The sequence below is a fragment of the Pipistrellus hanaki genome (assembly GCF_964339955.1).
Source record: "Pipistrellus hanaki genome assembly, chromosome: 16".
NCBI classification, from domain to species: domain Eukaryota; kingdom Metazoa; phylum Chordata; class Mammalia; order Chiroptera; family Vespertilionidae; genus Pipistrellus; species Pipistrellus hanaki.
In genome coordinates, this window is record NC_140518.1 from 18,229,197 (window position 1) to 18,257,028 (window position 27,832).

The 27,832-nt window shown below is 54.6% G+C and overlaps 1 protein-coding gene across 1 annotated transcript in view; it reads right to left on the reverse strand.

The window, feature by feature from the left end:
* Positions 1 to 26,448, reverse strand: part of MRC2 (mannose receptor C-type 2) — a 64,039-nt gene extending 37,591 nt beyond the window's left edge. Inside the window, 2 exon segments of the mRNA XM_084861649.1 lie at positions 26,205 to 26,244; positions 26,246 to 26,448. Of these exon segments, the coding sequence (XP_084717775.1) occupies positions 26,205 to 26,244; positions 26,246 to 26,329 (124 nt within the window). The 5' untranslated portion in view covers positions 26,330 to 26,448.
* Positions 26,449 to 27,832: the final 1,384 nt, after the last annotated feature.

The following is a 27,832-nucleotide window of genomic DNA, read 5'->3' on the forward strand; positions in this document are numbered from 1 at the left end:
GCCTCCTGCCCACCCCACAACGGGGAAGGGAGTCCGCCACCTGGGCAGAGGCTCAACCCCTGAGCCGTAGCAGTCGGGCCATTGGTTAATTTCTGACAGGAGATGAAGCCCACAGCCTTGGGGTTTGGGGATGAGGCTCTAACCAGCTGAGCTACCAGGCCAAGGCCATCCTTCGTTCCTGGAGATGCTCTCCCCCGTGTGTCTTTTACAGCTGTGATATGCTCTGATCGAGGAAGAGGTTAAAGCAAACTCTGCCAGGGAGTGGCTTGCCACCTCCACCTCATAACGTGCAGAGAAGGGGATGTGATGGGGTGGAAACTCATGTGCATTCAGAGAGGCAACTTTCCCCCAGTGCCCCTCCCGCAGGCACACCGGCGCGCCCGCCCAGAGCGCCGGCCCCTGGGCTCTCTGCAACACAAATCCTCCCTCGCCTTAGCCTTCTCTTGGGTTTCATGGTGTTTCATCTCACCTCCCGGCTGGTTTTTTAAAAATATATTTTTATTGATTTCGGAGAGGGAGAAAAAAGAAACATGGATGACGACAGAAAATCCGCGACTGGCAGTCTCCTGCACTCCCCCTACCTGGGCATCAACCCCTGACCAACATCCAGCCCGAGACCCTTCTGTCCACAGGCCGAAGCTCTAAGCCAAACGCGCCAGGGCCCCCTGCTAGTTTTTATCTTCCGACGAAAACATCGAAATCTTCGCAGGCTGCCCTTCCCCAGGCCCCGTCTTGCAGGATGAAGTCAGGGAGCTGCTGGTCCTCGGTAGGAGGGTCCTGCCTCTCCCCTCTGCCCGCTCGCGGGCTCCCCTGCCCTTCTCCCACCGCTCCGCCTCCCGGAGCGCCCCAGGGGCGCACACCTGGGTCCCCTTCTCCCCTCGCCCTGCCCCCGGGGCGGAGGCGCCGGACCGCTCCGCCCTCTGGGTCTTCGCGGCCGCAGCTGCGCCCCCTGCGCGGCGCGCCCCTCCCGGCCCAGCGCCCTCCCTCCGCCGCCCCCTCCGCCGCCGGCCGTGCCCCCCCTCCCCCCCCCCCCCCCCGGCTCAGCGCCCTCCCGCCGCCGCCCCCTCCGCCGCCGGCCGTGCCCCCCCTCCCCCCCCCCCCCCCCCCGGCTCAGCGCCCTCCCGCCGCCGCCCCCTCCGCCGCCGGACGTGCCCCCCCTCCCCCCCCCCCCCCGGCTCAGCGCCCTCCCGCCGCCGCCGGCAGTGCCCCCCCCCCCGGCTCAGCGCCCTCCCGCCGCCGCCCCCTCCGCCGCCGGACGTGCCCCCCCCCCCGGCTCAGCGCCCTCCCGCCGCCGCCCCCTCCGCCGCCGGACGTGCCCCCCCCCCCCGGCTCAGCGCCCTCCCGCCGCCGCCCCCTCCGCCGCCGGACGTGCCCCCCCTCCCCCCCCCCCCCCCCCCCCGGCTCAGCGCCCTCCCGCCGCCGCCGGCCGTGCCCCCTCCCCCCGGCTCAGCGCCCTCCCGCCGCCGCCCCCTCCGCCGTGCCCCCCGGCACCCCCACTCCAGCCCCGCGCTGTCCCCCATCCCCGCTCGCCCTCTCCACCGGGTCCCGCGCGGGGCCTCCCCCGAGGCCGGCCGCTCCCCAGCCCAGTTCTGCAAACGCCCGGCGCCGCCTGCGAGCCCGCAGCCAAAATAAACAGCCAAAGCCGCTTCCTTCCCGGGGGCGGCTTTCACCGCGACGGCGGCTCCGCAGCGGCAGGAAGCGGCTTTCTGAGCCAGCACAACCTGACCCCGCCGGCCCGGCCCGGCCCGGGGGCAGGCGCCGCGATCCGGGGGAGAAGGGCCGGGCGCCGGCCGGCCCCGCGGTGCCCCCTGCGGGGCGCGCACGTGGGGTGCGGCCGGCGCCCAGGGGCAGGCAGCACCTGCCACCCGCCACGAGGCCCACCTACCGGCGAAGGCAGCCCTCCCTCCCCCTCCGCCAGGCCTCCCTCCCCCTCCGCCAGGCCTCCCTCCCCCTCCGCCAGGCCTCCCTCCCCCTCCGCCAGGCCTCCCTCCCCCTCCGCCAGGCCTCCCTCCCCCTCCGCCAGCCTCTGCTCAGCCACACTGGTCTTATGCGTGCGTGGGAGTTGGGAGCAAATTATGTCACAAAATCGCTTCCAGGAGAGCCCTCTGCGACCCGAACCGCAGCACCAGGTTAGGGGGTCCATACCTGGTTGGCTGAGGATGAGTTGATGAGTAAGAATACTGGGGACACCCAGGCAAATGGAGGCGGTTGGCTTGTGTTTTTGTTTTAGTTCTGACAACGTGGCCTGCAGAGGTGTGTGTGGGGGGTTCAGAGGGGAGTATACCTTAAAGTTAAAGTAGAGATCCTGCAAAGACCACAGAAATGAAGAAAGAACCTTTGAGGCCTTTCTGTATTTTCTGACATTCCATAGTGAAATCAATATTTTTAAAAAATGCAGCTTCACACTCACTCACACACACACACACAAAAAGACACGTGTAGAGAATTCTACTGAAATGGAATTATTTGTGAGAAGCTGAAGTTTCCAATGCGAACATGTTGATTCACAAGAGAAATTTCACGAACCATTTCTAGATAAGTCTTTCAAATAACAGAAGCGTAGAGATCCCCCAACTCCCTGCCCAGGAGGCCCTCCCTGGCCAGCGCCCCGAGAGCTCAGGGTCCTCTCCGCCCGGCTTGCCCGCATCACCTGGGACCACAGGAAGTGTCTGTGCGACGGCAGAGGCCTGTGAAAGGAGGGGTCTCAGATATCATGTCAGTCCTTTACAGAGCGGACACAGCAACACGGAGAGCCAGTGTCCGAGGAGACTCACAACTGGAGCCGGGACCTTTCCTTCGGACTAGCACTCGCTCAAGTCCTAAACAGCATAAGGCCAGTGTTTGCTTATGTGAGCTAACCATAGGATGCATTGACTTCTACTGAGAAGGAAAAGGAGAGTTGGTGATAATTACAAGCTTGCATGGAGATTCGCCCAGGCACACTAGGCCATATGGTCACCCTGTACTTACAGAAGTTAAAGTTTGTCATCAGTTGAAACCGGTTTGGCTCAGTGGATAGAGCATTGGTCTGTGGGGTTCAATTCCGGTCAAGGGCATGTACGCTGGTTGCGGGCACATCCCCAGTAGGCAGCTGATCGGTGATTCTCTCTCATCGATGTTTCTAACTCTCTATCCCTCTCCCTTCCTCTCTGTAAAAAAATCAATAAAATATATATTTTTAAAAATAAAATAAAGTTTATCATCGCACAGATTAAAGTTTACTATGTGTTTCCTAAGCACCTAGGTACCAGGCACAGGGTTCCAAGACCTTGTCTTTAATCCCTTGTTAATCCTCATGGGACCCTCAGAAGCCAGTAAAATCCCACGTGGCCGAAGAGGAAACTGAGGTCAAACACCCTGACCACACTGCCATAAGGGTGCAGGGGTGAGAGGCCAGGAAGGCTGGTTCCAGAGCCGAGCTCCCAACAGCTGTTCTAGGTACCTGAACCTGTAACCCACACGCAAGTTGCATTGGACCTTCACGGGGTGTGAGAGAAGCGAGCCAACCTTCAAAACTGGGGAGATGTCACAGATAAAGCTCGACTTCCAGCTTCTCTTGGAAATCCTGAGAGGCCTGGCAACACCGAGCCAGCGTGCCTGCAAGGAGGGGCTCACAGTCCCCACCCATCCCTTTTGTGCCCCACCCCCCAGCTCTGAGGTGGAAGGAGAGTGGCCATACATGATCACACTTGTGCTACCCTGGCTGGTGTGGCTCAGTTGGTTGAGCATCACCCTGTACATGCACCAAAAGGTTTCGGGATGTTTCTCTCTCACATCAGTCTCAAACACACACACTCTCTCTCTCTCTCTCTCTCTCTCTCTCTCTCTCTTTCTCTCTCTGTTTTCCTCTTACATCGGTCTCATCTTCTCTCTCTCTCTCTCCCCCTCCCGCCCCCCACCTTGGGTGAGGCAGAAAAAGAAAAGAAAAAAAAGAAGAATGTGCCTATTTCAAGCTGGAAAAAAAAAAGAGAGAGAGGGGGAGTGAGTTTCTCTAAATTAGGCTCCACTGCCCTGCAACCACAGTCCCTGGGACACGCCGCCTTCCTGTTACAAGATGCGTCTGAGACACAGCACAATGCGATTCCGAGAAAGCACACCACATTTCACAACCAGCTTTTGCTCTGCTCACTGGCCATCCCCAGCCTGACTCGGTGACATTCAAGGATGACTTGTTTGGTCCTAAAAGCGAAGCATGGCCAAAACTGGTTTGGCTCAATGGATAGAGCGTCGGCTTGGGGGCTGAAGGGTCCCCGGTTCGATTCCAGTCAAGGGCATGTACCTTGGTTGCGGGCATATCCCCGGTGGGGGGTGTGCAAGAGGCAGCTGATCAATGACTCTCTCTCATCAATGTTTCTAACTCTCTATCTCTCTCCCTTCCTTTCTGTACAAAATCAATAAAATATATTTTTAAAAAATATAAAATAAAATAAAAGCGAAGCATGGCCCTCTTTGAAGTTGGCTAAACTAGGGCTCCCCCCCCCCTTTTTTTTTTTTGCCAGGGAGCCTTCAGGAGCGCCCTAAAAAACATGCAAAGACCGGACACCTGCCGTCTCCCGCAAGGACAGCCGGCGGGACCGACCCGCACCTGCTCCGGAGGCCCCGCGGTGGAGGTCGGCTCTGGGATCCGGACCCACGCAGGTTCACACCCTTGATGGGCCCTGGGCAGCCGACCTCATTTCTCCCAGCTCTACCCACTGCAGGGAGGGCACCAATGAAGACCCATCTCGTGGGTTTCTGGAGGAGGAAGCGAGAAAACACGTGAAGATGCTCTGTAGCCGGTGAGCCCTACCCTTTCATTATTGTTGTGTGTGTGTTTTTATATTTAAGCGAGACCCTCCTTTGTGATCAGGCCCTGAGCTCAAGAATCTATGTTTTCCAGCAGAGAGCCTGGGAACCAGGCTCAGCAAACACAGCCATCGGGACAAGAGAAAATGACAAGAGGGAAGGCGAGCCAGGGACTCCAGTGTGTGAGCTGCTCTTCAGAAGAATTCAAAGGAAAATAAACCCACGGCCCAGATGTGGGGTCCTCCTCCCATCCCGCGGGGCCCGGCCCCTGGCAGGCGCCGTCTGCTCCTGGCCTCGGCACGCGGACCCTCAGGTGTGCCGGGCAGGGAGCTGCGGGGAGAAGGCCGTGGACAGCGTGGCAGGGAAGCGTGGGGGGGCTCGGGGGAGGGCAGGGTAGCCGGGGGTGTCCGGCCACATCCTGGTTCTGCAGAAATAAACTCCAAGGGCAGTCACAAAGGGAAAATGAGGTCACACAGTGCAAGCTGGAAGGGAGGGAGTGAAAGGCGGTGGGGTCGTGCCTGCGCCACGTGGCATGGCAACTATTGGGACAGGAGGCGGAGGGCAGAGGCTGCACGGGACCCTCCTCTGGGACTCGGGCAGTCACGGGGCAGTGGGGCCCCAAGAATGGGAGGGAGAAAAGGGGTGAGGAGCATGGGCTGGGAATCAAGATATAGCCCAAGAGTTCAGGTCTGATTCTGCCATCACAACCTAAGTGACCTTAGGGAACTCAAAATATTTTCTCACCTATAAACGGCATCATAAAAAACCCTCCCCGGCTCCGGGTGAGATCGACAGGGAGGGATCCACAGGAATGTCGACACGATCCTCTGAGGGTCTCCCTCCCCCGCTAAATGAGCAGGAGCTGTGTCTCATCCCCTCCCCTCCCCAGTTCATACAGCAGGTGCTCAATGCATGCACGCTGAACTGAGGGGGACCCACGGAGGGGGAAGGGTTGCACAGCCTCCAAATGACACCCTCCTCCAAAAACAGAGCTACGCACGGACAATGAAGAGAGGGAAACATGAAATTATGTCTTGTGCCAGGAGGTTTGGGTTATACGTAACGTTCCATTACATTATTATAATGTTTCCAGAGTAAATAAAACAGAGGGGAGGGAGGCGCAGGGGGCATTTTAAGATCCCTGAAGCAACAAGAGCTCTCTGCATTTCCCACAGAGCCCAACGCGGTGCTCAGCGTTTCCGCTCAGCCAATTTAACTTGCTTGGTCCCCGATCAGCCACAAAAGGTCACACGCACAACACCCCGTGGCCACCACAGCCGGTAGAACATCACAGAGGACCTGACATGCAAAGGCACATAAGCATGGGTCTCCCCACGTGCCTTCTCGGTCCCCACTCTGGTTCGGACTTCTCCCCTACGTTTCCAGAACCACACAAAAGGACCGCTCCCACCATCATCACTGATCCTCCCTCCCTGACGTGAATTAAAAATCAATGGCGTGGCTGAGAGAATTCAGGCTCTAAATTAGGGGTGTCGAACTCAATCAGAGAAGGGGCCAAAATCTAAAATCCAGCCTAAATTGTGGGCCGAATGGTTTACTGAACAGTCATAAACTGACAATGTCATAAACTGACAGCGGAGTGCAGTGATGACAGCGCGGTGCGGGCCACATTGCAAGGCCTGGCGGGCTGGATTTGGCCCGCGGGCCTTGTGTTAGACACATGTGCTCTAAATTAAGGTGACCAGGCGTCCCGCTTTTTAACGATTTTTTGGGACTTTTGTAAAACGCCATGGGACGCGGGAAAATTTGTTAAAAATCGGGACCGTCCCTCCAAAAGCGTCCGGGACGTCTGGTCACCTTACTAAATACAGGCTGGGCTTCGGTTCCCGCTCTTGAACTAGTCATTTGACCTCTCGGGGCCTCGGTGTCCTCATCTGTTGAGGGGAGAATGTACTCGTGTTTACCACACATCACAATCGCCGAGCCTGTGCCAGGAGCCGCGCCGCGGGCGCCCTGCCCCTCACAGCCTGAGCTCGAGGTCCAAGTGGCTCCAGCCCTTCTGAAGGGGATTTTGGCCAGGCATCTAAAAAGCTTTCAAAAACACAAACCCTCTGACCCCAGGATTCACTTCTTAGGAATTTAATTTAAGGAAATAACTAAGAGCCTATGCAATGGACACTGGGTGATAATAATGTGTAATATAGATTCATTAGTTATACAAAAAAAGTGCCGCTCTAGAGGGGGGTGTTGATAATGGGGACATAGGGGAGATCTCCATACCTTCCTCTTCATTTTGCCGTGAAACTGATTGCTCTTCAAGAAATTCTTAATAAAATAGTAGATTGAAATACAAAAAAAAAAAAGAAAAATCTATGCAAAGACTTAGTTATACAACCTTATTTATTATAGCAATGACTGGGGGCAAATTAATGTCCAATGATTTGGTGTTGATTGAGTAAAATGAAATAATGTCACATAATAGAATACGGACAAAATGCAGACAATAGAAATTAATTTTAAAAAGAGTATTTAGGTGTGGACAGAGCTTTACGATCTGATTTTTTTAAAATATATTTTTACTGATTTCAGAGAGGAAGAGGGAGATAGAAACATCCATGATGAGAGAGAATCATCGATCCGCTGCCTCCTTGCAAGTCCCCCACTGGGGATCAAGCCCCACAACCCAGGCTTGACCAGAATGGAACCCAGGACCCTTCAGCACACAGGCTGACGTGCTCTATCCAGGGCACGATCTGATTTTTAAAAACTGAATGTATGGCCCTGACCCATGTGGCTCAGTAGGCTGGGTGTCATCCTGTGTACCAAAAGGTTGCCAGTTCGATCCCCAGTCAGGGCACATACAAGAAATCAACCAATGAATGCATATGTAAGTAGCACAACAAATCGATCTTGATCTCTCAAGTCAATAAGTAAATAAAAATATACTCCCTAAATAAAAATGTTAACAGCAAACAAGGGAAAGGTATTTGTAACAAATAGGGCAAGAAACTTACTAAAGGCAATGAGAAAAACATAGAGGCCCTGATCATGGGAAGGTGCTAACACCTGAAGAGAGAAGATGATCAAGGCTATAAACAGATGGTTCATCAAGAAGAACTGTCCAGGTCTAAGAAGCTTCGGGAACATGTGGAAGAGCATTAGGAATACTAATGTCCTTTTTTGCTGGATCTGAGTGCTGGTTCCTTGCGTGTGTTCAGTTTGTGGAAAGTCAGTGAGCTGGACATGTCGGATGTGTTCACTTTCCTGTATTATATTATACTCCAAGAATTACAATTTTTTAAAGCAAGGAAGGATAAACACAAAAGAGAAATTGGGTGGCGGAGGTGGGGTGGGCGGGAAAGGGAGGGGGAGACTGAGGAGAAGCATGTAAGTCAGTCCTGGCATTCCTCAGAGACACAGCAGTTCAGTTCCTGACCACTGCAATACAGCGAGCCACCGTGCATACAAACGTTATGCTTACCCTGTTGGGTAGTCTATTAAGTGAGCAATAACATTCTGTCTAAAAAGTAATGCACTGTACATACCTTAATTTTTTTTTTTTTTTTTTTTTTTCCAGAGCAAGAGGGAGATGGAGAGAGAGAGAAACTGATCAGTTGCCTCCCATACACACCCAACCGGGCACGGAACCCACAATCTGGGCATGTGTCCTGACCGGGGAATTGAACCAGTCAATTTTTGGTGCACAAGATGATACTGAACCAACTGAGCCACTCTGTAAATACAGAGTATGGCCAGGGTTGTACATACCTTAATTTAAAAAAATACTGCCCTGGCTGGTTTGGCTCAGTGGACAGAGTGTTGGCCTGTGGACTCAGGGGTCCTGGGTTCGATTCCGGTCAAGGGCATGTGCCTTGGTTGCAGGCACATCCCCAGCTGGGGGCGGGGAGTACGGGAGGCAGCTGATCCATGTTTCTCATAGATGTTTCTAGCTCTCTCTCCCTCTCCCTTCCTCTCTGTAAAAAAATCAATGGAATGTATTTTTTAAAAAATACTTTATTGCTGAAAAATGCTAACCATCATCTGAGCCTTTAGCGAGTTGTAATCTTTTTTCTGATGGAACATTTTGTCTCGATCTTAATGGTGCTCAATGATCAGGGTGGTCGCTGAAAATTAAGGTGGCTGTGGCGATTTCTCAAAATAAGACAATGGCCGTGACCGGTTTGGCTCAGTGGACAGAGCGTCGGCCTGCGGACTAAAAGGTCCCAGGTTCGATTCCGGTCAAGGGCATGTACCTTGGTTGTGGGCACATCCCCCGGTGGGGGGTGTGCAAGAGGCAGCTGGTCGATGTTTCTCTCATCGATGTTTCTAGCTCTCTATCCTTCTCTTTTCCTCTCTGTAAAAAATCAATAAAATATATTTTTTTAAAAATAATAAGACAATGGCCCTGGCCAGTTTTGTTCAGTAGTTGGGGCTCAGCCCTCGGACTGAAGGGTCACGGGTTCAAATCCAGTTAAGAGCTGTACCTCGGTTGCAGGCTTGATTCCCAGCCTTGGTCGAGCAAGTGCAGAAGGCAGCAGATCAATGTGTCTCTCACACATCGATGTTTCTCTCTTTGTCTCTCCCCCTCCTTTCCACTCTCCCTAAAACCAATGGGAAAATATCCTCGGGTGAGGAGGATTAACAAAACCAACAAAAAGACAGCCATAAGGTTTGCTACATGGATGGACCTTTCCTTTCACGAGCAATGTCTCTGTCGCATGTGATGCAGTTTGACTGCATTTTACCCGCAACAGAACTTCTTTCAAATTGGGAGTCAATCCTCTCAAACCCTGCCACGGCTTTATCAATTAGGTTTATGTAATATTCTAAATCCCCTGTTGTCATTTGAACCATCTTCACCAGGAGTAGACGGCACCCACTACAAGCCTTTAATCATGAGATTCCAGCAGTTCACTCCCATCACCAGGTTTCACTTCTAATTCTCGTTCCTTTGCTATTTCCATCCCGTTTGCAGTCACTTCCTCTCCCAAAGTCTTGAATCCCCAAAGTCATCCACGAGGGTGGAAATCAACTTCTTCCAAACTCCTCTGTTAATGTTGGTGTTTTGACCTCTGCCCACGAATCACAAATGTTCTTTTCTTTTTCTTTCTTTTTAAAAAAATATATTTTATTGATTTTTAACAGAGAGGAAGGGAGATAGCTAGAAATGTCGATGAGAGAGAAACATCGGCCAGCTGCCTCTTGCACACCCCCAATATACATGCCCTTGACCGGAATCAAACCTGGGACCTTTCAGTCCGCAGACCCGACACTCTACCACTGAGCCAAACCGGCTTCGGCCACATGTTCTTAATGGCATCTAGAACGGTGAATCCCTTCCAGAAGTTTTTCGATTTGCTTTGTCCAGATCATCAGAGGAATCACTATCTATGGATAGCATTACAGATGTGGAAGTCAAAGAACAAGAAGAAGAAAAATAAAAACAGATGTGGAAGTTAAAGTGACTCCTTGACTGCAGAATGGATGCTGTGTTAGCAGGCATGAAAACAACATTAATCTCGTACATCTCCAACAGAGCTCTTGGCTGACCGGATGCATTGTCAGTAATATTTTAAAAGGAATCTTTTTTTTTTTTTTTTTTACTCCAGTGGGCTTAAATATTGAGTAAACTATGTCATAAACAGACGTGCTATCATCCAGACTTTCTTGTTCTGTTTATAGAGCACAGGCAGAGTAGATTTAGCATAATTATTATGGGCCCTAGGCTTTTCAGGACGGTAAGTGAGCACTGGCTTGGACAAAAAGTCACAGCTGCATTAGCCCCTAACAAGAGAGGCAGCCTGTCCTTGGAAGTTTTGAAGCCGGGCACTGACTTCTCTCTAGATATGAAAAGTCATAGATGGCATCTTCTTTCAACGTAAGGCTGTTGTAACTACATTGAAAATCTGTTGTTTGGTGTAGCCATCGTCCTTACTTATCTCAGCCAGATTTTCTGGATAACTTGCTGTAAGATTCTGCATCAGTACTTGCTACCTCACCTTGTACTTTTAAAAAATATATATATTTTATTGATTTTTTTTACAGAGAGGTAGAAGCATAGAGAGCTAGGAACATCGATGAGAGAGAAACATTGACCAGCTGCTTCCTAACGGGGATGTGCCCACAACCATTGTACATGCCCTTGACCAGAATCAAACCTGGGACCCTTCAGTCCGCAGATGCTCTATCCACTGAGCCAAATCAGTTTTGGCACACCTTGTACTTTTGTTATTAAGACTAGAAGCCTAGTGCACCAAATTCATGCATGGAAGGGTGAGGGGTGTCCCTCAGTTCAGCCTGAACCCTCTCATAATCCATGCCCACTGGCTCTTAACTGCTTGCCTCTCTGTCTGATCACCCCTAATCCCTTTGCCTGCCTGATCACCCTTCACCACTCAGCCTGCCTGCCTGCCTGACCCTAATACCTCTGCCTGCCTGATGGCCCCTAACCACTCGTCTGCCTGCCAAGTCACCCCTAACTGCTCACTGGGAGGCAAGGCCAGCGGCCACGGTCGTTTTGGTCTCTGGTCATTCTGTTTGTCACCAGATTTTTATTATATAGGATGGCTTCTTTTTTGTTGTTAATCCTCACCTGAGCGTATTTCTTCCATTGATTTTTAGAGAGGGTGGAAGGGAGGGAGGGAGGTGGGGAGAGAGAGAAAATAATACTGATGTGAGAGACACATCAACTGGTTAGCTCCCTGAATGAGTCCCAACCAGGGACCAAGGATCGAACCTGCAACCCAGGTATATACCCTTGACCAGGAATCAAACCTGAGACCTTTAGTTGCTTCTTAAACTTCGTGAACCAACCTCTACTACGTTTAAACTTTTCTCCTGCAGCTTCCAATGTCTCTCAGCCTTCAGAGAGCTGAAGAGAATTAGAGCCTTGCTCTGGATTAGGCTTTGGCTTACGGGAATGCTGTGGCTGGTTTGATCTTCTATCCAAACCACTAAAACTTTCTCCGTATCAGCAATACGACTGTTTTTCTTTCTTTTTTCCTTCTTTTTTTTTTTTTTAATGTTCTTTCTTCCCATTCTTGTAGTTTTTAATTTTCAAATATTTTTTATTTCAGAGAGTTAGGGAAAGGGAGAGAGATAGAAACATCACTGATGAGAGAGAATCATTGATTGGCTGCTTCCTGTACACCCCACACTGGGGATCAAGCCCACAACCCGGGCATATGCCCTGACTAGGAATTGCACTGTGACCTCCTGGTTCATAGGTCAATGCTCGACCACTGAGCCACACTGGCCAGGCTTGCTTTGTTATTTTTTCACTGGAGTAGCGCTTTTATTTTTCTTTAAGAACTGTTCCTCTGCATTCACAATTTGGCTAACTATCTGGTGCAAGAGGCCTAACTTTTGGCCTGTCTCCGTTTTTGGCTTTGGATATGTCCCTCCTTCACTAAGCTTAATCATTTCCAACTTGTGATTTAAAGTGAGAGACCTATAACTCTTCCTTTCACTTAAATTCCTAATAGGTAATCAAAGGGTTAGTAACTGGCCTAATTTCAATACTGTTGTGTCTTAGGGAAAAGGAGACCTGAAATGGGGGCGGTGCGAACAGCTGATTGGTGGAGCCATCAGAACACACACAACCTTTACCAATGAAGTTCTCCGTCTTATATGAGTGGGGTTTGAGGTGCTCTAAGATAATTACAATAGTAACATTAAAGATCACTGATGACAGCCCTGACTGGCTTGGCTTAGTGGATAGAGCGTTGGCCTATGGACTGAAGGGTCCCAGGTTCAATTCCAGTCAATGGCATGTACCTTGGTTGTGGGCACATCCCCAGTAGGAGGCAACTGATTGATGTTTCTAACTCTCTCTCCCTCGTCCTTCCTCTCTGTAAAAAGTCAATAAAATATATTTTAAAAAAAGAAAAGATCACTGATGACAGACGAACATGACAAATACAGCAATAACGAAAAAGTCTGAAGTCCTGTGAGAACTACCACAATGAAACGCAGTGACACGAAGCAAGCCAACGCTGCTGGGAACAGGCCCCTCCCGAGATAAGTGATCCTGGATCTCAGCCTGTTTGGCTCCATCTCTTTATCTGTGAAACGGAGGGATGAGCGGGTGACAAAGGCAGCCTATGTGGGATTGCCCAACACTGACCCTGCTGATTTTATGTGCTCAGTAAATGGTCACGTGGTCTCCAGCTCTCATTGATTGCACAATGTTACACAGACATGCTGTAAAGTTCATAAAACGTGGGAAGCCTTCCTAGAGGCTTTTCTGAGTTGCCCTCCCGTCTCTCCACGCGTGCCGCCATTCAGTGCTCATAGAATTCTGTGTCCTGCTGTTCTCCAAGTGCAAACTGGTATTGCAATGCTGGAGTCCTCTCTCCTTGCCTCTGCTGTCAACACTTGGCTAATTATTGTAGTACAAAATGAAGATGCTCACCTTGGAAAGAGCTCCAAACCAGTGAGCACCCCAAAAGAGCTTCTTCAGACAAACCTCCTACGAAGGGCCTGCAAGAGGGGGGAACCTCAACTCCACGTCCTTTGGAAAGACAATGGGAGGGGCAGGCATGGAGCTGCTGGGAAAACTGCTGCCGGGCCTCAGCCCTTGGGGTTGTCAATTCGCATCCAGGTTTGCTCAAACCTTTGACAGCCAGGTTGGAGGGCTGGCTCTTTTGAGCCTGGGAAAGGCCCGCCCACCCAGGGAGGCTCTGATTGGCTCCGTGGAGTTACAGGCTGCAGGCTTGGCCGAGATGTGTGATGGAAGTTGGGGAGGACTGCCCCCTGTACCCCAAATTATAGGCATGTTTAAAGAAAAAATATCCTTACCCTGTTAAATAGTATCTATATATATTAAAAAGATTAATATGCAAGGTGTCCCCTTGGGAATTTGACTGGGAGAACGGGAGTTCAATCCCTCGCTATGACATGCACTGACCACCAGGGGACAGTGCAGAACACGGCGGGTGACCAGTGGCAGTGGGGGAGGGGGAGGCACTGAGAGGGCGACAGAAGGAGGTGGCGGGGGAGGCAGGGGCCCTGATTAGCCCTGATCACCAGCCAGGCCTAGGGTCCCTACACTGGGGACCGTGCACGGGGGCTCTAGTATAACATAAATACTACCAGACGCCCGGTGCATGAAATTCATGCACTTGGTGGATGGTCCCTCAGCGGGCCTGCACCTTCTCGCAGACTGGGACCCCACAGGGGATGTCTGCCTGCTGGCTTAGGCCCGATCCCCTAAGCCGGCAGTCAGACATCCCTCTTGCAGCCCAAGGCTCTCGCCATCCGGGACCCCTCATTCCTTACTGCCCATCTTCAGTGGAGACAGGAGAGGCTCCTGCCACCACTGCTGTGCTCACCAGCTGTGAGCCCGGCACTCCCCGCCCCCCCCCCCTCCCCTCCCGTGGGAGCGCACTGACCGGTGGTCAGTGTGCATCATAGCCACCGGTAGTTCTGCCATTTGGTCGATTTGCATATTAGGGTTTTATTATATAGGACAGCAGCATATGACATACATAACCTGTTGAATTTTGGTATGAGCTTTCTACCAATTTTATTCAAACACCCAAAATACAATTTATTGTATGTTCATGTCTATTTTGTATGCATATACACTTCCATACAAACATTTCTGAATCCTGTGGTCTTTAATATTTCAGCAAAAGGATTTGTCTGTCTTTAATATGCTGTTCCATGATGCAGTATACTACATGTCATTTACTCCTTCCCTAGCTGTTACTGGTCTTCAATTTGTAAACACATTTTCTTAATTATAATTAATGTCATGTTGAACATATTGTTGTATTCAATCTTTGTAGGCCCTCTTATGAGAAGTGAAGCCCTAACCGGTTTGGCCCAGTGGATAGAGTGTTAGCTGTGGACTCAAGGGTCCCAGGTTCGATTCCTGTCAAGGGCATGTACCTTGGTTGCGAGCACATCCCCAGTGGAGGAGGGTGCAGGAGGCAGCTGATTGAGGTTTCTCTCGCATCGATGTTTCTAACTCTCTATTCCTCTCCTCTCTGTAAAAAATCAATAAAATACATTTTAAAAAGAGAGAGAGAAGTGAAAATGGCATCTTGCTTTTTTTTTTAACTATTAGCGATTTTAAACATTTTCCTTAGGTTTATTGGACACAGGATTCCCATCTTTGTGGATGCTGTTCACAGTCTTTACCGTCTTATCTTTTCTGATTTTAGATGCCTTAAAACTATACTAGAGATTCTTGGGGGGTTTTTTCTCATTGGCTTATATGAGCTTCTCACCATATACATTATATATATATAATATATGTGTGTTATATATATGTATTACATATGTGTATTATATATATATATATATATATATATATATATATATATATAATATATATATATCGCTTCCCTTTTTGTTCTTTTTACGTTTTATTGGGGACCCCCTCTCTAATCACAACTTCTCCCATTAAGGTAACTAATCACTGAGCAACACCGGCCAGGCTTGGCATTGCGTTTTTCACCACTCCCGGCCAGTTCTGTAAAATGTCCACAGTCTGAAATTAGCCTGATGTTTAATATCATTCAATTCACGTTAAACGTTTTTAGGAAGAGAACTATGTGGGGGGTGTTGTGTCCTTTCCATTGTATCACACTGTCCGTTTGTCCCCTTACTGGTGATGCTATTTTTTAGTAAAACATAGTTAATGTACAGTATTACAAGAGAAGGGCAAACACTGTATGGTTTCATTCCATGTGCAGTCTAAAAAAATAAGACCAGACTCAGAGATACAGAAAACAAACTGAGGGTTGCCAGAGGGGAAGGGAGGGGGAAAGGAGAAAAGAAAGAAAGAAAAAAAAAAAAGATGAAGGGGAATAAGAGGAACAAGTGTCCAGGTATAAAATAAATGGCACAGGGATGTGATAGACAGGCCCAGAGAATACAGTCAATATCATGATAACCTTGTTCAGTGTCAGATGGTCACTAGACGTCAGCGTGATCCCTCTGTTGGGTATATAACTGTTGAATAACTGTGCTGTATACCTGAAACTAATGTCATATTGTTAGCTCATTGGCCATGAACCAGAGGATCATGGGTTCGACTCCCAGTCAACCTGGGTTGTGGGTTCGATCCCCATGTGGGAGGCAAACTATCGATGTGTGTGTGTGTGTGTGTGTGTGTGTGTGTGTGTCTCCCTCCCTCCCTTCTACTGTCTCTAAAAATCAATGGGAAAATAGCCTCGGATGAGGATTAATAGAAACAAAAAAAATGCAACGCCATGAAGACAAAAAGGCCAAGCAACTATTGCAGTTTAAAGAAACTCGACAGACTTGACGCCAAATTGGATTCTGGACTCGCAGCTGTTAAAAGCAGCTGTACAGGGCACTATGGGGACAACTGGAGAAATGGAAACTCGGCCTGTATCTTAGAAAAAGTTGTGTCTATATTTCTTGTATGAGTGATGATGGTATTGTGGTTATAAGGATGTCTTTGATACATGGTTAAGTATTTAGGTGTGAAATGTCACATCTAACAACTGCCTATAGCTTAAACACACACACACACACACACACACACACACACACACACACGGTAAAGCAAATCCAGCAACATGTTAACAGTTGTGCTTCTCGGTGAAGACTTACAGAGCTCCTCACTGCATTCGTTTTTGCAGCCTGTCAGTGGTCTGAGGAGGAGTATAATGCCCATGCAGTCCCGGGCGACTCTCCCGACTCCACATCATGTCTCTCAGATGTACCCGTGCTAACGCATGTAGCCAAGGTCCACTCATTCCCTCTGCACTGTATTTCCTGGCGTGCCTGTATCTGTCATTTATTCCTACTTCGTTCGATGTGCATCTTTCGTTTTTGCTTTGGCTATTCTAAACAGTGCTTCTAAGCTCTTCCCAAACCACCAGTGCTCTTCGAAATCCCCAGATCCTTCAGAAATGAGAAGCAAGGACGGGGTTATACCAGAAAGTCCTTTCCTCGGCGACCAAGACGGACCGCAAGGCTGTGTCTACGGGGCTGGTGTGACTCAGAGGGTTCCCTCTGCGGTCGGACAGGCTCCCGACCCTGAGATTTCAGAGCAGCCTCACCTCCACCTTTCTTTTAACGAACTAAAACTAGCACCTAGTGCCTTAACTGGTTTGGCTCAGTGGATAGAGCGTCTGCCTGCGGACTGAAGGGTTCCAGGTTCGATTCCAGTCAGGAGCATGTACCTTGGTTGTGGGCACATCCCCAGTAAGATGTTTCTAACTTTCTCTCTCATGGATGTTTCTAACTTTCTATCCCCCTCCCTTCCTCTCTGTAAAAAAAATAAAATCAATAAAATATATTAAAAACAAACAACAACAACAAAAACCTAGCACCTCAAACGCAATCAATGACTCTGTTGACATTACTCTCCATTTGGGGGATTGCTCTCAAAACACAAGCGCTGGGAAGGCAGGGACCAGGCCTGATTTACTCCCCACGGTGTCCTCAGCACCAAGCAGCATGCCTCGCGCATTGTCAGTGCTCAGGAGAAAAAGACAAAACAGAAAACAGAACAGTTAACCGAATGAATGAATGAATGAATGAATGAATGTTCTCCGTGATGGGGCATGCGTCTTCACTTCATTGTTACCGGGGTGTACACATTCTGTCAGACTGCCTTGTGGTCGTAAGATGTCTAATCATTGTTGTGTACCGCCATTCGCTGCATATGTGTTACTTATCCTAGCCACATACGTGGTCAGTCACGGTAAGGTATCTTTGTTTGCTACACTCCTCCTGTTGGGCTTTTGGCTGGTTTCCGGTTTGTTTTGCAACCACAAATAGCACTCCTAGGAACTTTTTTCCCTCTTCGGGATTAATGAGTTCCCAAAAGTGGAATTAGGAAGTCAAAGGCTACCAAGTCTTACATCCCTCGTTTCTGACAGATCGTCTGAAAGACGGAACCAATTTGAGTGGCCCAGTCACACACACTAACCTCCTCCCAGCTCTGCCAAGCCAGGTTTCCTGTGTTTACTAGTTTGATTCTGCATTTAAAGAAAGTTATTTCTTCAACTTCTAGTGATCTGTGCCCTTTCTATGTGACAACTTGCCATCTGAGCTCAAACGTGACCAGCTAGTAGGGGTCCTCAAACTTTTTAAAGTGGGGGCCAGATCACGGTCCCTCAGAGAGCTGGAGGGCCGGACTATATGAACTACTAATTCCTACTGTAACACCTCGGCTGCGCTCACTGCCCAAAAAACCTGGCGGGCCGGATCAGACTCCTCTGCGGGCCGCATGTGGCCCGCGGGCAGTAGTTTGAAGACCCCTGAGCTAGACACTGAAACCAAAAATTTTAAATTGCAATCCAGTTGTCCAGTAACATATAAAAGTGAAGATTCCGTTCCCTACTAGTGTGTTTTTTCTGGAGAGTCTCACATTAACTTCTCAGAACAGCTGAAGTCTGCTAGAATTTACTTCAGCCCATCGGACCTTCCTCTGTTTACGCAGTGCCATATGTTTGTGTATGACTGTGACCTCATCTCAGCCTCGGGAAGAATAACTCTCCTCAGGGCCTCTCTACTACAAAGAGAAATATTCTCCTCTCAAGTAAAAAGGCCTCTTTTATAGCGATGTGGGCTGATGGCTGCTAACTTGTGGCAATCATTTAGTAATATATACACAGCAAATCATTATGTTATGTACCTTAAACTAATACAATATTATATGTTAAGTATATCTCCATAAAACCAGGGGGTGGCTCTTTAGAACACTTAACTGCTCTTTCTTTCTTCTTCTTTTCTTAAAATATAGTTTATTGATTTTTTACAGAGAAAAGGGTAGAGAGAGTTAGAAACATCGATGGTCGAGAAACATCGACCAGCTGCCTCCTGCACGCCCCCTACTGGGGATGCTCCCGCAACCAAGATACATGCCCTCCACCTGAATGGAACCGGGACCCTTCAGTCCACAGGCCAACCCTCTATCCACTGAGCCAATCCAGTCAGGGCTCTTTCTTTTTCTTTTTTTTATGTTAATCCTCACCCAAGGATATTTTTCCATTGATTTTTGGAGAGAGTTGGAAGGGAGGGGAGAGACAGAGAGAAACATCAACTTGAGAAAGAAACATCAATTGGTTGCCTCACACACACACCCAGACCTGGGGCCGGGATTAAGCCTGCAACCAACCGAGGTACATGCCCTTGGCTGGAGTCCAATCTGGGACCTTCGGTCTGCAGGCTGATGCTCTAGCCACCGAGCCAAACTGACTAGGGTTTAAAAAAAAACAAAAAAAACTTTATTGTTCAAAGTATTACAGGTGTCCGTCCTCCCCCCCATTTGGCTCCCTCCTTCCCACTACCATCCCCTCCCCTTCGCCCCACTATTATCGGTGTCCATGGGTTATGCATATATGCATATGTTCTTTGGTTGACTTCCCCCCGCCCCTTTCTTTTATTTCAATAAATCTTTACTGAATGCCATCGTCTCCGAGGCCCTGTGCTGGGACCTGAGCGGGGACAGAGGGAGGAAGTGGCCCCGGCAGGTGGGTGGAGAGATGAAATGCAAGAGGAGCTCTGGAAAGAAAGGCTTCCTCAGAGGAGGCGACTGGAGTGCCCCCAGTGAGAGCCGGGACTCAAGACAGGCCCGAGGGGCAGGATCCTGGCAGAGGAGCACGAGGGGCCTCTGTGGGCGCTCAGTTCCGCTCATGCACGGGGGTGGAGAGAAAGGGTCGACCCTGGCCATGGGAAGCTTCAAACTCTCGATTCAGAAATTTCAGACTTGGTTCTGTTGGCGTTTAAAGCTGCCCATTAGGGTCACGTAATCTGACCCTGGCCGACTGGCTCAGTTGGTTATAGCATCATCCTGATACTTCAAGGTTGTGGGTTCGACCCCTCCCCCCCAACTCCCAATTACGGCAGATACAAGAAGCAAACAATGAACGCATAATTAAGTGGGACAATAAATTGATGTTTCTCCCTTCCTCTCTCTTGAAAATCAATCAATCAATCAATTAATCAATCAGTAGAGTTTAGATCTGCTTTAAGGAAAAAACGTGTCTGTAATTAGGATTATAATTGAAGACTGTGCTTTTTCATACTTAAATCCATTTTTAAAATATATATTTTTTATTGATTTCCGAGGGAGAGAAACATCAATGATGAGAATCCTTGGTCAGCTGCCTCCTGGGAACGCCCCCAACTGGGGAACCAAGCCCACAACCCAGGCCCTTGTCCATAATCGAACCCGGGACCCTTTAGTCTGCAAACCAATGCTCTACCCACTGAGCCAAACCAGTGAGGGCTTAAGTCCCTTGCTATTCATATTTTCTCTTCCTAATAATATAAACAGCAATAATTTAATAATTCCTAATAAACTAGTGTACCCTGTCCAACAGGGTACCAGGCACATAACTCATCCAATGCATTACTGCATTTCTGCGTATTTCTTACAGTAGCCCTAGGAGGCGGCATTTATTTCCCCCATTTTACAAATTAGGGAACGGAGCCTCTGGGCAAGGCCACGCCACTGGTGAGTGACGCTAAGAATGGTCCCACCGATACTGTCCCTACGTGCACTCCAGAGGACTGAGTGTGCAGAACGGTCCCCGTACACACACTCCTGCCTCAGTCTACCCCGGCGCCTGGCACCTGCGCCTCCTTCCACTGAGGACCTCGGGAAAGGCTGGGACACCGGCTTCCATTTTCCCTACAGGAGCACCAAGGCCACCTCACAAACCTCTTACCGTGTCCTCCGAGAGGGGGTCCCGGAGAGAGAGAGGAAACGAGACAGCCACTCCTCCCTCTGGGGTTCACCCCGGTGTGTGCCGTCTGGGTGCTTGTCACTCAGACCCTCCGAGGCCCAGAGGAGAGGAGGAGCAGCCAGGGCTGAGGGAGGACGGAGTCCCAGGCAGGGGGCCGGTGTGTGCAGAGGCCTGGAGGAGGGGAGGCAGTGAAGGGACAGGGAGGGTGAGCAGGGCGTGCTAAAGGGAACAGGGGGCCGGTGTGGGGGCCGGGGGAGCTGGGAAGAAGCTACGGTTTCACAGCCCCCAGATAGCAACACATCGGAGCCATGGGGGCAACACACGGACTCTCAGCAATGCAGAGTCAGAGGAACCGGAGGGGCGAGGGGCAAGGCCGAGGCAGACGGGGAGCACGGGCCCAGCCCAGCAGGCGGAAGGGGTCTGCACAGACAAGGGCTCGGGAGAGGGAGAGGGAGCTGGTGGTCCCACGGGGAGCAGGGCAGGGAAGGACCGAGTCACTGGATGTCCACACGAGCCCATGCTCTCGTTCAGGGGCCAATCCAGGCCGCCCCGAGGGGCTGGGGCCAGCTGAGGCTGGCAGGTCCCCCGGCCGCCTGTTTCCTGGCACAGCCCCTCACGGGGGAGGAACGGGGATGTGCAGTGCCCAGGGCGAGTTCCAAGAGCTGCGTCACCCTGCGATGGCCCACCCCACCCAGATTTACAGGGCCAGGCCTGGGAAAGCCGCCCTCCCCATCTCATGAGGACCAAACAGGAAGAGGCACTTCCCGTCAGCAATGCCCGGGGCCTCCAAGGACAGGGGGAGGTGGACTCCAAGGAACAGGCCTGGGCACCCCTGCTCTCCGCACTGAGCTGGCGCCGTCAGCACCCGACTGAGGGGAGAGACCTGTGCACCTGCTCCGGGAAGCTGGGGCTGGCGGGGGGCTGGGCGGCGGCTGGCTCCTCCCCATCAGCACCCCCCTCGCTTACCCACACCTCCTCGGAGCGGGCAACCCAGAGACCTTGAGGACACTTAGCATCACTCATCCTGCCTCTTGGGCCCACTGGACTGGGGGAGAGACCGGCACCTCCCCCCTTGGCGCTGGAGGGGAAACCCATAACTCAGAGCTGTCCGGTCCTTCCTGGCACATCCCGGGGCCGTGCTGCACCCTGCAGACACAGCGTGGTCGGGCACTGAGGTAGTCACGCTCAGCAGCCACCCCTGGGTTCGAATCCTGCTTTTACCACTTTCGAGGGGTAGGGGGTGGTCTTGAGCAAATAGCTAATCTGCTGCCGGTGTGTCCGGGGGCGAGCGCACCCTGCCAGGCGGTGAGATGCAGAAGAGCTGTGCCCACAGCACCGGGCACAGCGCCCAGCCCATGGCTGTTCGCACGGCTTCCCCACGCAGGCTCAGCGGCTCCGGTTTGACGCTTACATCCTGGGGAGCCCAACCGAATGCCCCCTGAGCACCTCAAGGTGCTTCTGAATCATCGCATCGGCCTGCATCACCGCACCACGGCGGCCTCAGCAGGCCGAGATCCTCCGTGTGAGCAAATGGGGGCCACAGCCCTGGGCTTCCTCCTCCCCTGCCCTTTCTGGGTAAACTGGGGGCCCCCAGACCAGCCATAGCTCCGGGCACCCCCCGTCCCCCCCCGCCCTGACAGTTCACACAGGCGAGCGGCGGGAACAGGAAGACTGACTCTGGGTGTGGGGGTGCTGCCTTCCAAAAGGAAAGCTTCCCCCTGGCCCCGATTCCCCAGGTCTCCCGACTCCCTGGTCTGCATCCTTGGGGGCTCCCAGCAACTCTTGATCCAATTCGCACCTCACTTCTCTGCTCAGAAACCTGCCAGGGTCCTCCAGGGTCCTCTATGGAAAGATGGCAAGTCCCTCCCGCCCCCCATGCTGGCCTTTTTCGCTCAAGTTTCACCTCCACCCCCACCCACCCCACCCCACCCAGGCACCCAGCAAGCTTCCACGTATGTATCCCCCAGAGCAGAGGAGCCCGCCCTCCCGGCCTCGCCCTCCCTGCTGCCCTCCCCTCCCCGCCCTCCCCTCCCTGCTGCCCTCCCCTCCCCGCCTCTGCAAAGCCTGGCCCCACCCAGCCTCCCTCCAGCCAGCCTCGCTGACCTTCTGTCCCCCCCTCACCCCCCGCCCCGTTCCTCCAGCCTCCGGACATGAAGGATCCACAGTCCCAGGTGGGTGACCGGCCTGCGTAAGTGATCACACCCCCTGCGCCTCCATTTTCACTGCAAAATGGGCCCGACGATACCCACTTCCCCGAGTTACGGTCAGAATCAAATGAGAAACGGCACAGAAAGCATTCCCACGGCGGCGGTCCTGGCGCAGGCACCCCACCAGCGGCTTCAACCCTGCTCCGTGTGCCCGTTTCCCTCTCCAGCACCGTTCCCTTTTCTCCAAGGACGCAGCTCACACTCTCTGGACTTTCCCTCCTCCGCCTCAAGTATTTGGCTCAGCCCTGAGCATTGAATGCTGTTCAAAAATGCAGCCATGTAACCAAAGAATAGCCCGAGCCAGTTTGAATCAGCGGATAGAGCGCCGGCCCTCGGACTGAAGGGTCCCGGGTTCGATCCCATTCCAGGGCATGCACCCCAGCGGCAGACTCGATACCTGGCCCCGGTCAGGGTGCATGCAGGAGGCAACCAAAAAAGAGAAGGAGCCGGGACCGGTTTGGCTCAATGGATAGAGGGCTCCGGGTTCGATTGCGGTCAAGGGCATGTACCTTGGTTGCGGGCATATCCCCAGTAGGGGGTGTGCAAGAGACAGCTGATCGATGACTCTCTCTCATTGATGTTTCTAACTCTCTATCTCTCTCCTTCCTCTCTGTACAAAATCAATAAAATATATTTAAAAAAAAAAAAAAGAGAGAGAGAAGGAAAAATGAATAGAGGTCTTCCAGCCACACGCACTGGGGGGCATCCCGCGGAGGTGGAGAGAGGTGGGTCCTGCCAGACCACGCCAGGAGGGCACTGCCGCCCGCAGCCTTGCTGCCCCGTCCTCTCACCCACAGGCACCGTCCCTCAGGCTAAGCTTCACCCCAGCAGCAGTGGGGTGGCCTGACAAGCCGAGCTGAGTCCCGGCTCCCACAGGCACTTCCCGGGGCCGTTCGGATCGCCCTAAATTCCTCCCAGTGGCCACCGATTCACCAGGCACAGGGGTCGGAGGGAACAGTGGCGCGCAGGGACAGGACCTACGACTTCACCCTCCTCTTAACCGCAGGCAGGGAGACCAGGCCACCCCACCCCACACCTACGCTTCTGTGAGGGCTGTTACCCAGGCAATGCCAGTGGGACGCGGGGGCTCCGAGCGCAGGGACACAGCCAGAGGAGACCAGAGCAGAGGGGACACGAGGTGGCCTCCCAGACAGGGCCTCTCACTACACACTTCCAGCTCCAGAGGGGAGGGGCGGAAGAGGCCCAGTCAGCACAGTGGCCACGGGTCTCCCACAGCCTGGCTCTAACATGCCGTTCGGGGCCTCTGGAATGGCCTCCTCCCGCCTGCCTCCTGGCTCCTCCACTGAGAGCAAGACCCAGCAGGAGCCGGGCAGCAGGGCGGCCGTGAGCCCTGACCCGCGGCGGGCGGGGCGGGGCGGGGCGCTGCCTGGCCGTGTGGGTCCACACTCAGTTCCGGGAGGGTCTGGGATTCACTCTGCCGGCCGCCCCCTCGCCCAGCAGCACAGTGGGAGCAGACCTGTATTTTGGTGGCGAAAGTCACACCTGGTGGGCAGGCCAATCCAGCAAGCACTGGCCGTGGGACTACCTGGGACTTTGCACAAACTTGCAAACACTGCACTGTCTGTCCCTCCTCACTCACCCGCATCCCCACAAGGCGGGGGGGGGGGGGGGGGGGGGGGGGGGGGGCGGCTGGGCCCGGGCTGGGCTGTACTGACCGCCTGGCAATCACAGCTTTGCCTGGGGAAGCAGCTCCCCCCCCCCCCCCCCCCCCCCCCGGAAGCGAGGGCTTTCCCTTCAGTGCTCAGATCCTGGCTGAGGGGCCCATCCGTCCCCCCACTCACTCCACTGCCGCCCTTTAGACAGAGCAGCAGGAAGAGAAGGCACCGCTTACGGTTTTTGTTTTTTTGTTAGCCTGGTTTTTTGCATCTTTAAGTGGCTCTTTGGCTGTCCGAGATCTGTCTACTCTGGAGGAGTGCCAGCTTGGCCAGGGCCACCCACACTACACAGACACACACATACACAGACACACACACACGCACACACACACACACACACACACACACGCACGCTGTCCAGCCTGTGGCTGCATCCCGGTGGCACAAAACTGGCCCCAGAGCTCCGTCCCAGCCCTCAGGATGCCGCGTGCCACCGGCGCCCTGGCAGACCCAGTGCGGGAAAGAACATGACAAACACCCGAGGTCCAGGAAGGCCCCCAGCCCTCAGGAGTTACTGAAACAGCCACCAGGCATCCGTCCCGGGAGCCGCAAGGAGACCCTCCCGGAGGGAGCCTCCAGCTCCCGCAGGCGCGCCCCGCGGGCCCGGGCCGCGGGCAGGGCGATGCCGGGTGGTCCGGGGGGAGGTCCGGGGGGAGGTCCGGGGGGAGGTCGGGGGGAGGTCCGGGGGGAGGTCCGGGGGGAGGTCCGGGGGGAGGGGGGTCCGGGGGCTGGTCCGGGCGGAAGTCGGGAGGCGCGGGGGGAGGTCCGGGGGGAGGTCCGGGAGGCCGGCGCAGGGGTCCGGGGATGGTCCGGGGATGGTCCGGGGGAGGTCCGGGGGGTGGTCCGGGGGGTGGTCCGGGGGGTGGTCCGGGCGGTGGTCCGGGGGGAGGTCCGGGGGGAGGTCGGGAGGGGGGGTCCGGGGGGAGGTCCGGGGGGAGGTCCGGGCGGTGGTCCGGGGGGAGGTCCGGGGGGAGGTCCGGGCGGTGGTCCGGGGGGAGGTCCGGGGGGAGGTCCGGGGGGATGTCCGGGGGGAGGTCCGGGGGGGGTCCGGGGGGTGGTCCGGGGGGAGGTCCGGGGGGAGGTCCGGGGGGGGTCCGGGGGGTGGTCCGGGGGGAGGTCCGGGGGGAGGTCCGGGGGGAGGTCCGGGGGGAGGTCGGGAGGGGGGGTCCGGGGGGGGGTCCGGGGGGAGGTCCGGGCGGTGGTCCGGGGGGAGGTCCGGGGGGAGGTCCGGGGGGAGGTCCGGGGGGAGGTCGGGGAGGGGGGGGTCCGGGGGGAGGTCCGGAGGGAGGTCCGGAGGGAGGTCCGGGGGGATGTCCGGGGGGTGGTCCGGGCGGTGGTCCGGGGGGAGGTCGGGGGGAGGTCCGGGGGGAGGTCCGGAGGGGGGTCCGGGGGGAGGTCCGGGGATGGTCCGGGGGGAGGTCCGGGGGGAGGGGGGTCCGGGGGGAGGTCCGGGGGGAGGTCCGGGGGGAGGTCCGGGGGTGGTCCGGGGGGAGGTCCGGGGGGAGGTCGGGAGGGGGGGTCCGGGGGGTGGTCCGGGCGGAAGTCGGGGGGTCCGGGGGAGATTCGGGGGGTGGTCCGGGGGGAGGTCCGGGAGGCCGGCGCGGGGTCCCCCACCCCGGAGCCCGCCCTCTCCCCCGGAGGCTGCTCCAGACCCCGGGCTCCCCTCCCCCTCCGCGCGCCACATCTGGTTCACTCAGGTCCTCCCCCACCTCCAGGCCTCCCTCCCCCTCCGCCCGCTTCCAGAGGAGCAGAGGTTTTTAAAAACCCGGTCACACACGCACTCACACGTTGGGGGGAGAGAAAAGGGGGGAGAAGGAGGGAAAAGTGGAGAGAGAGGCCCGCTCCCGCGCTCCCCCCGCCCGGCCCCCGAAGTTGGCCAAGTCGGCGCGCCTTACCCGGGGGGGCGGCGGCGGCGTCCCCGGGGGGCGCGGGGCGGGCCCAGGGGCAGGCCCCCGAGGAGCAGGACGCAGCGCAGCAGGTGGCGCGGCCCGGGCGCGGGGCCCGGCCGGCGGGGCCCCATCCCGCGGCGCGCGCTCGGGGCGCGGGGACGGAGCGGCGGGGCGCGGGGCGCGGAGCGCGGGCTGTGATGGCCGCCCGCCCGCGAGGGGCTCTTCCTCCGGCCGGGACGGAGTGATGCCTCCCGGGGCGCGGGGAGAGGAGATGAGGAGGGAGGGCAAGGAGGCAGGCGGCGGAGGGAGGGCGGAGGGAGGAGCGCGGGGGCGGGAGGAGGGTGTGAGGGGCAGAGGGGACGGGAAGCGGCGGCGTGGGGGGCGGGCGCGGGGCGGGGGCCGAGCCGGAGCGAGGGGCGGGGGATCCGCGGGGTCGAGGACCCCGGCGTGCGCGCGCCCCGCTTCCCGTCCCCCCTCTCCCCGCCTGGCCTGCCCGCGGCGCTCGGCCCGGGCCGGGCGCCCCAGACGCTGCGTCACAGCCCCCCGGCCGGCGCGGGCGGGCGGGGGAGAAACTGCAAAATTTTCCGCAAACTTCGTGGCGGGACACGGGCTGCGAGGCCGCGCGGGGCGGGGGCGGGGCGGGGGCGCGCGGCTGCCCCGGCGGCCACTCCCGGGCCCGGGCCTCTCCATCCCGGGCCCCAGCCGCCGGGCGTCCGCTGCCTTCCAGCCCCGGAGGACCCCTCCTCCGGTCCGGGGGGGAGGGGGAAAGCTCAGGACTCGGCCACCGGTTAGGAGACTGGGGAAGGGGGAGCGCAAACTTTTGCACGTCGTGTTTCAGCGTTTGTGTAACCCCTGGCACCGAGGGGAGCCGTGCTTTTAGCCGTTGGGGCTACAGGGAGAGATGCCCCGGAGGACAGGCATCAAGCTCACCAGCAAGGGGGATGGCTGGCTGGCTGGTCGCACAGCACCAAATGGAAATGGCATGAAAGGGAAGGCGATCCACAACCAGCCTGTGTATTATGCAACAGGTCACACCGGGGATCTCGGCGCCGAGCCAGACAGACATTTAGAGGCCCTCGATGCAGAGGAGATTTCGTGTTCTCCCACCATGAGTAATCAAATAAAAACTATGGAACTCATATTATAAGTTTTATTGTTTCCTGCGGAGTCCACCTCGGTGCTATTTTTGGAAATAACAGATTTAAAAAGTTCTCTCCCCCACCCACCCCACCCTTTTTTTTTTTTTTTTACTACGATTGCCTTTGGTAAATCTTTCCCCATCGCTGCAGCCAGGGTGTGGGGTCGGAGATGTTCGCTTAGCTCGTCCCTTCTCTGCTGGACTGAGATTCTTGGCAAGCACAGGGGGTTCAGGGCCCCAGAGAGAGCACCCACCGAAACACCCTGGAGGGATTCCCACTATCTGCGCTTTTGCCCTAAAATACGGTCGGCAGCCAGGCCAAAGGGGTTGGTGGCACTCCGTAGCTGGCGGGGCCGCGTCCCTGCTGGTGACGGATGCTTCGTGGAAGCACTTGGGAACAGACCTCCTCCACGCGGTGTGCTGGGACCTCAGGGCTCTGCAGGCTGCTGGCCATGCTGGGGCTGTCTCAGAGCCTCCTGTCGGCCCCCTTCTCACA